This window comes from Myotis myotis, unplaced genomic scaffold, assembly GCF_014108235.1.
Source record: "Myotis myotis isolate mMyoMyo1 unplaced genomic scaffold, mMyoMyo1.p scaffold_m19_p_4, whole genome shotgun sequence".
Taxonomy (NCBI): domain Eukaryota; kingdom Metazoa; phylum Chordata; class Mammalia; order Chiroptera; family Vespertilionidae; genus Myotis; species Myotis myotis.
Window position 1 is genome coordinate 8,968,768 of NW_023416346.1, and position 8,687 is coordinate 8,977,454.

At 49.4% G+C, this 8,687-nt stretch overlaps 1 protein-coding gene across 3 annotated transcripts; it reads right to left on the reverse strand.

Annotated features, from left to right (window-relative positions):
* Positions 1–111: 111 nt before the first annotated feature.
* Positions 112–2,848, reverse strand: HSD17B10 (hydroxysteroid 17-beta dehydrogenase 10). 3 transcript variants are annotated; one of them, XM_036304416.1, is made up of 6 exons: positions 2,737–2,848; positions 2,273–2,437; positions 1,319–1,483; positions 829–957; positions 638–746; positions 112–449 (listed from the first exon to the last, which is right to left on the reverse strand). In XM_036304416.1, the coding sequence occupies exons 1-6, from the start codon at positions 2,761–2,763 to the stop codon at positions 259–261; spliced, it is 786 nt and encodes a 261-aa protein (XP_036160309.1). In that variant the 5' UTR covers positions 2,764–2,848; the 3' UTR covers positions 112–258. The 3 variants fall into 3 exon arrangements, with proteins under 3 accessions (XP_036160309.1, XP_036160308.1, XP_036160310.1); XM_036304415.1 differs by having other exon boundaries at positions 2,517–2,798; XM_036304417.1 differs by having other exon boundaries at positions 2,596–2,797.
* Between the last annotated feature and the right edge of the window lie 5,839 nt (positions 2,849–8,687).

The window sequence follows — 8,687 nt, forward strand, 5'->3', positions numbered from 1 at the left end:
GGTGTGAGGCACTGCTTTTCCCATGTCACCCCTGGGATCTGTGCATCTGTCAGTCTTCACCCATTCACCTTTTCCCCCATGTCAGTTCCCCCAGCACACAGCACTGCCCACTTCCTGTAAGAAATAGACTTTATTAGGCACAGAAGGTGATTAGTGGGCAGAGTTACAAAATGGCTACCAGGCTTCCTCCCAAGCTGGAGTATAGTATGCCAGGGGAAGGATGGGTGGAAGAGAGTGTGTTTCGTCTGCCCCCTCCCTTCAAGGCTGCATGCGGATGGCCCCATCCAGCCGGATGACCTCTCCATTGATGAATGGGTTCTCGATGATGGACTGTACCAGATGAGCATACTCAGCAGGGTGGCCCAGTCGGCTGGGGAAGGGCACCTGGCTGGCCAGGAAGTTGCGCACTTTCTCTGGGAGGCTGGTCAGCAGTGGGGTGCCAAACAGACCTAGACAAGACAGAGTCAGAGGCCCGCCCTTGCTTTCATGTTTACCCTGTCCCCCCCTCTCCCTAGCCCTACTTGTAGTGCTTCCCTATGCCCAGGGATGGACGATGGCTGCTGCTGCTTTGCTTCTCCTCTCAATTGCCCATGGATCCCACCCAATCCCAGATGTGGCAGGGAGGGGATAGGTTTACCTGGAGCAATGGTTATCACCCGGATGCCCATGGGAGCCAAATCCCGAGCAATGGGCAGTGTCATGCCCACTATGCCCCCCTTGGAAGCAGAGTATGCAGCTTGTCCAACCTGGAGAAAGAGTGAAGGTCATAGGTGGGAGGGCCCCCAACAGGTCACTGAGGAGGCACAAGCCTTGCCCCTGCTCACACACCTGGCCCTCATAGGCAGCCACGCTGGCAGTGTTGATGATGATCCCACGTTGGCCTTCCTGGTCTGGTTCATTCTGGCCCATCTCACCAGCCACAAGGCGGATCACATTGAAGGTTCCTATGAGATTCACCTAGAGCAGTGGTCGGCAAACTCATTAGTCAACAGAGCCAAATATCAACAGTACAACGATTGAAATTTCTTTTGAGAGCCAAATTTTTTAAACCTAAACTATATAGGTGGGTACATTGTTATTAACTTAATTAGGGTACTCCTAAGGCTTAGGAAGAGCCACACTCAAGGGGCCAAAGAGCCACATGTGGCTCGCGAGCCGCAGTTTGCCGACCACTGGCCTAGAGGACCAGTAGAGACATGGTTAGAACCTGAGGCAGAGGCAGGCTTTTGTCCCTTAAAAGCTTTGGGAGCACCCACAGCCCAAGACATCTTATTCCTACCCCTAGACTCTAGGGCCTAGAGAATCTCCAAGGCCTCACATTGATAACTCGTTGGAAGTCCTCCAAGGTATGGGCCTGGTTCCTCTTTACGTTGTATGTCTTGAGGGCCACCGCAATGCCTGCACAATTGACTGCCACATCCACACGGCCAAACTTTTCTTTTGCTAAAGCCAGAGCTGCTTGCACGTCCTTCTCTGAGGTCACCTTCAGGAGGAGAAGTGGAGGAGGGACTCATCACCCAGCACACACACTCCCCACTAAACCTATGGGAGGGGCAGCAGAATTATATAAGCAAGGGAAAGGCCAAGAGAAAAGTGGAGAAAGCTGAAAATGTCAGATACTACAAAGAAGTGTTTCAAAACGTTTTTTTAAATCTATGCCCTTTTGAGAATTTCACATATGAGTGGAGATTCTCAATTGCTGTGAATCAGAGCACTGTTTTGAGAATTAGAGATATGAAGACAGACTAGCTTTCTTGTGCCCCAACCTAAGATGATTGCATCAAGCTTTACTGTCTGTAGTTTTTTTTCATGAAAAGTTTTCCAACTTTGTAAATACAAAATTACAGGGCACTATGAGTTTTTCAAACTATACATATCCCCTCCAGGAGATCATGACATGTCCAATCCCCATCCCCACTGTTGTGAAGGGAAAAGGAGATGGGTTGCCCTGGCCAGTGTGGCTCAGTTGGTTGGGTGTGGTAGGGTGCAGCAAAAGGTGGACAGTTCGATTCCTGGTCAGGGCACATGCCTGGGTGGCCCACTCAATCCCAGGTAGGAGGCAGCTGATGGACGTTTCACTCTCACATGGATGTTTCTCTGTCTCTCTCCCTCTCCCTTCCTCTTTCTCTAAAAATCAATAAAACTGTTTAGTTTTGTTTTTAAGAAAAGGAGACGGGCCCACCCTTCACACAGACAGCAGCCTATGGGAGGGAGGGACCCATGGGTCCCCAGGTTGGTGCCTTGGGGGGGGGGGTAAAGTGACCTCACTTACGTCGGTTGGGGCAAAGGCACAGCTCTTTCCTAACTTCTTGGCCTGCTCCTCCCCATTCGAGGTGGGCATGTCCAGAAGCACAGCACTGGCCCCCTGCCCCACAAGTCGCTCCGCTGTGGCCAGTCCTAGGCCTGAGGCGCCTCCGGTTATTACGGCGACCAGGCCCTGTGAAGAGGTACCGTCAACGGTTACGCTGTGCAGACCCTTTCATCTGCCCGTTCTCCAGGTGTGCCCCTCTCCTTACCGACAACTCTACGCTTCTCATCCCGAGAGAGTCCACCCAGGCACCCCACATACACGTGCTGCGGAGAGTTGACCTTCACCTCCCGAGCCCCACCGCCGCAATACCGGGCCTAGAATCGCGTGACCATTTTCCCGGCACCGATCTCTTCCCTCTACTTCCACGGCCGCCAAAGTCCCAGCAGGTTCAGCGGGGCAAGCCGCAGGGGCGAGGACCCGGATACCTTCACGCTCCGACACGCCGCAGCCATCTTTCCCACGCCTCTCCCCCACCGGCTGCCGGCGCTCCTCCAATGGCGAAGTGGGCGGGGCCGGAAAGTGGGCGGGGCCGGCTGCCGGCGCTCCTCCAATGGCGAAGTGGGCGGGGCCGGCTGCCGGCGCTCCTCCAACGGACAACTGGGCGGGGCCGACGGAGCAGGCGGAGCCGGCTGCCGGCGCTCCTCCAATGGCGGAGGGGGCGGGGGCGGTGGAGGGGGCGGGGCGTCCGGGAGTGTGCTGACTGCTCTGGTCTCTTGCCGAGAGGGTTAGGACATGGCAAAGTGCCTTCAAAGAGTTGTGTCACCTGGGGAAAGAACCCAAGAGCAGCAGCACAATGCCACACCCTCCGCCCAACTCTCTAGCTGGCCCAGGGCCAGACAGCCAGCTCCGCGGGAGGCGGGGAGCAGCAGGAGATTGCGAGTCCCTTACTTCTCAGAAAAATCCTTCATTCAAGTATAAACGTTGCTGAGAGACTCTTACATGCTCGGCTTTAAGCGGGGATACCCAGAGGAATAATAAAGGGTTCATGCCTTCCAGGAGAGCACAATTCAGTTGGAAAAGAGATACTTACAGTACAAACACAAAGGAAGGTAAGAGAACCAGATTCTGGAACACAGACATGAATAACTGAAGATGGAGATTCTGAGAGCCATATAGATAGGAATATGTTGAAGAGATCTCGGGGAACAGAGATGCCAGGCCAGATCACAGAGATAGATAGGGGTGTGGAGAGCCACTAAGAGACACAGTAGCTAGAAGAGACATTAGGAGACAGAGCTGCTGAGAAACACAAGTCCAGAGGGGCATAAATACAGAAGCAAAAACATCTTTCACCAGTTCAACCTTTCCTACTGTCCTCTGTATCCAAGGTATTTTGAACCCCAAAGCCCAGATCACACACTGCAAATTGGATTTCAATCAGAGGCTGTCATTTAAGACCCAGGTGAATGCATAAACAAGTGGAATAACAAATCGATATTTCTCTCTCTCTTTTCCTCTCTCTATAAAATCAATAAATAAATTTTTAAAAATTTTAAAGAAATACATATGTTGCCCTAACTGCTTTGGCTCAGTGGACAGATCGTTGGCCTGTGGACTGAAAGGTCCCAGGTTCGATTCTGGTCAAGGGCATGTACCTCAGTTGCGGGCACATCCCCAGTAGGAGGTGTGCAGGAGGCAGCTGATCGATGCTTCTCTCTCATCGATGTTTCTAACTCTCTATCCCTCTCCCTTCCTCTCTGTTAAAAAGCAATAAAATATATTTTTAAAAAATAAAAGAAATACATATTTTATATGTGCTTCTTTATTTTTTTTGTATATTAGCTCTTTATTATATAGGATGTTATCATCATCCCAGAAATTAACTTTTTTATTGATTAAGTTATTACATATGTGTCCTTATCCCCATGTTACCCCCTATCCCCCCATTCATGCCCTCTCCCCCCTGGTGTCTGTGTCCATTGGTTAGGCCTATATGCTTGCATACAGATCCTTGGTTGATCTCTCTCCCTTACCCTCACTCTCCCCTACCTTCCCTCTGAGGTTTGATGGTCTGATCAACGCTTCTCTGTCTCTGGATCTGTTTTTCTTCATCAGTTTATGTTGTTCATTATATTCCACAAATGAGTGAGATCATGTGGTATTTATCTTTCTCTGACTTATTTCGCTTAGCATAATGCTCTCCAGGTCCGTCCATGCTGTTGCAAATGGTAAGAACTCCTTCTCTTTTTTATCACAGCATAGTATTCCATTGTGTAGATGTACCACAGTTTTCTAATCCACTCATCTACTGATGGGCACTTAGGCTGTTTCCAAATCTTAGCTATGGTGAATTGTGCTGCTTACATGTGCTTCTTTATGAATACATTAAACACAAAGCTCCATCAACAGATTTAGTGGCTACCATGATTTCAAAATAATGTTATTTTGAGAGATCTGCAACAACCATGGTAAGGTATGAAAATCTGATTTCCATTGGTGACAAAGCCACAGGTACTGCTATAGTAATGTAGCTTGTTACACCCTTAGAAGGACCGAAAGACAGAAGGACATGCTACATTTCTGTTAGTGATAGTAAAAATAAAGATGCCTTCCCCTCCCATCCAAATCCATGGGCTCCTTAAATTTTCTCTACAGACTCCAAAGGGGCTGTGGACCCTTGGTTAAGAACTCCTGTTTAGAGCAAATGGAGGCCATTAGGGGAATGTTTCCTCTCTTGTCACTTCCAACATTCTTTCTAGCCACACTATCCTTTTCTTGGGTCTCAGAGAAGAGAGGTCTTGTTTGGGACTTCCCTTCCCACTGGGCCTGGGTCCTAGCCCCTCCCATTTCCTTGGGGATTTGTGCCATTGAGCATGCCCAGTCTTTATTATTCAAACTTCTGTCTCAAGATCATTAGAAAATCAGGAACAGATGAACTCAGTTGATATCCATCAGTTTGGGTGCATGAGGACCAGAACCAGCAACATCCAGTATTACCTTACAACCCCCCAGGGGCTATTAGGCATACCAGGAGATGAGAGAAAAACAAAGGTGGTCTTCATTCCTGGGAGATAAAAACTACAACAAGATAAGCCTTTTAACCCCTGTGGGGGCTAAAGTTACCCCTGCAAAGACGGAGTTGTACTGGATCTGGCTGGCTCTGAGGTGACTTTGGCAACTATAAAGGGACTCAAATGATGAGTATGGAGAGGACCCAAATGTGTGCTTGTAATTTCCGAGTGAGTTGGGGCACAATTGTTTAAAAAATATGTTTTTATTGATTTTAGAGGAGGGGGGAAGAAGGGAGAGTGAGAGAAACATCGATGTGAGAGAGTAACATCGATTAACCAGCTACTTCTTGTATGCACCCTGACCAGGGATTGAGTCCACAACCTGGACATGTGCCCTGACCGGGAATCGAACCAGCGACCTTTTGGTGCATGGGACGACGCTCAACCACCTGAGCCACACCGGCCAGGACAGCTGGGGTACAATTTGAATGAATGTTTTAAACTCTGAAGCAGTGTGCAGGACATGAGGATGACCTGCGAGCCTCTGAGAGTGTGCTGAGGACACATGCTAGTTGAGTGTCTACCACTTGACTTAATAGGACTGACATCTGAATGAGCCCGAGTGAGCCAGCCTAAGGTTATGATGACTTTAGCATGGCCCAAATCAGTGGCATTGTTCAGCCTCTGTGTAATTAGAACTTTTTAGTTGCATAAGACATGGTTGATTAGTTCCTCCTCCTAGACACCCCCCCTTGTCTTCCATGATACCTCACTTTCCTGGTTCCTCCTACTTCCCTGACTCTTCTTTCTAGGACTCCTCCCTGGGTTCCTTTTCTTCTGCCCCCTCACTGAGGAGCTCAGTAATCTCCTGGTTTCAATACTGCCTCTCTGCTGAAGATTTCTCCATCTCTACCTCCAGCTCACCTCTCCATTAACGTCAGGATGAGATAGCCCATCATTTGCTAGCCCTCACACCAGGTGGCTCTTCAGCACCTCCAACACAAGTCTTTTTTTTTTTTTAAATATATTTTACTGTTTTTTTTACAGAGAGGAAGGGAGAGAGATAGAGAGTCAGAAACATCGATGAGAGAGAAACATCGATCAGCCGCCTCCTGCACATCTCCTACTGGGGATGTGCCCGCAACCCAGGTACATGCCCTTGACCGGAATCGAACCCGGGACCCTTCAGTCCGCAGGCTGACGCTCTATCCACTGAGCCAAACCGGTTTTGGCTCCAACACAAGTCTTAAATTAAATTCAATCATTTCGCCGTAAACTTGTTCTATCTCAGTAGCAATACTACCTTAACAGACACCAAAGCTAGACCCTGGGGCTAATGCCTTTTTCACTCCATCTAATCAATTGTCAAATCCTGTCGATTTAAGTCCTACATACTCCCTGTATCTGGCACTTCCTCTTTCCCATCTTCATGTTATCAACACCCAAAATTTCTTGTATTATTGCACCTGGTCAAATCCCACTGCTGTCCCTCTTAAAAGGAACTTCCAAGAAGCCAGTAGAAGTCTCTTTCTAAAACTCAAATGTTATGTTACCCTCCTTGCTTTAAACCCTTTCAGTGGTCTCCCCTCGCCTGCAGGGCTCTCCATAATCCACAACTGCTGGCTTCCTGACTTCAGCCTGTATAACACTGTACTCTCCAGCAACAATGCATGGTAGTGCTGCCAGATGATTTTTAAATTAAATTTTAATTTCAGATAAACAACAAATAATTGTTAGTATCAGTATCTCCCATGCAATATTTGGGACATACTATTATGGAAATTGTTATTAACTAAAATTATTGGTTATTTATTTAAATTCACATTGAAGTGGGCATCCTGTATTTTTAAAAAAATATTTTTATTGCCAAAACCGGTTTGGCTCAGTGGAGGAGCGTCGGCCTGCGGACTGAGAGGTCCCGGGTTCGATTCCGGTCAAGGGCATGTACCTGGGTTGCGGGCATATCCCCAGTAGGAGATGTGCAGGAGGCAGCTGACCGATGTTTCTCTCTCATCAATGTTTCTAACTCTCTATCTCTGTCCCTTCCTCTCTGTAAAAAATCAATAAAATATTTTAAAAAAATATTTTTATTGATTTTTGGAGAGGGAGAGGGAGAGGGGGAAAGAGAGAGAAACATCAATTGACTGCTTCCTGCTCTCCCCCTGGGGATGGAGCCAGAAACTCAGGCATGTGCCCTGACAGGTAATCCAACAGACAACCTCTCTGTTCTTGGGACAACGCTCAGCCAACTGAGCCACCCGGCCAGGTGGCAACTCCACTGCACAGATTTTCCTTAGGACCATGAGATGCCCCCCTCAACACACACACACACACACACACACACACACACACACACACACACACTCACACTCACACAGCTCTTTATGTCCACCTTTGAACCAATACTTACCTCTGAGAGATCAGGGGTCTGTTCTGATCTCTGTATCCATGGTAAGCATACAGGGCCCTGGGCAGAACAGATGGCAGTGTCTGCTGAGTGAATGAATGCATATGTGTGACATCGCACTAACCCTGAATCATTCGGTGGGCTCAGTCAGTATTGTGATTACTGCAGTGTCAGCCTTCACAGCCTCGGGAGAATTACCTCAAGGTTTACACATTCACCCAGCAGGAAAGCTAGAAAGCTGGGAGCAGCCTGCAGGCTTAGTGAAGCCATTATAGGGCCAGTTGGGGTGTTTGTTTGTTTTTGGAGGGAGGGAAGGAATGGGAGGGAGAGGATGGTATCTGACAATATGGAGGTAGAAGAAGGGAAAGAGGCCCGGAGCCAGGGAGGCTGTGGGGGAGGAAGAGAAGGGGATGTGGGCAGCCGAGGAAGGCAGCAAGCAGGTAGGAATGCCGGGGAGGGACCAGAGCTGGTACAGAGCGAGGAGTGACAGCAGCCGCAGGGAGGGGACAGGAGCGGGAGGAGGGAGGCTCAGGCACTGCAGACAGAACCATTCTTCTCCTTCCGGGACACCGGACCTTAGCCCTTCTGAGGCTCTTGCTCTCCAGCCCCGGATTAGACTAGTTTCTCTAACCATTCCCTCGGCCCCCAAATCCGGAGGACTAGGGAGAGATTCTGAGAATCCTTCACCTCCCCGCCCACCCGGGTCGAATTAGGAAAGACTTGGAACAGAATAAATGGGGGGGGGGGGTATGAGTCAGCCTGAACCTCCTGCGAGTGCGATCGGGCAGCACCTAGAAGTGGGGGCCAGCGGGGTGGGGGTGGGGGGCCCCTTCCGGGTGCTAGGCTTTAGAGGCAGTGTCTGGAATAAATCTTGAGCACACACCCCCTGAAGGAGAGGCTGTGGGACCTGGGTCACGTCCTATGGGTCGCCCAGCCTCAGTTTTCTCCGCCTTGAAGTGAGAATGAGAGTGTGTTCTGTGCGCCATAAAAGGCGGTGCGTCCTAGTGCTGTGGCCTCC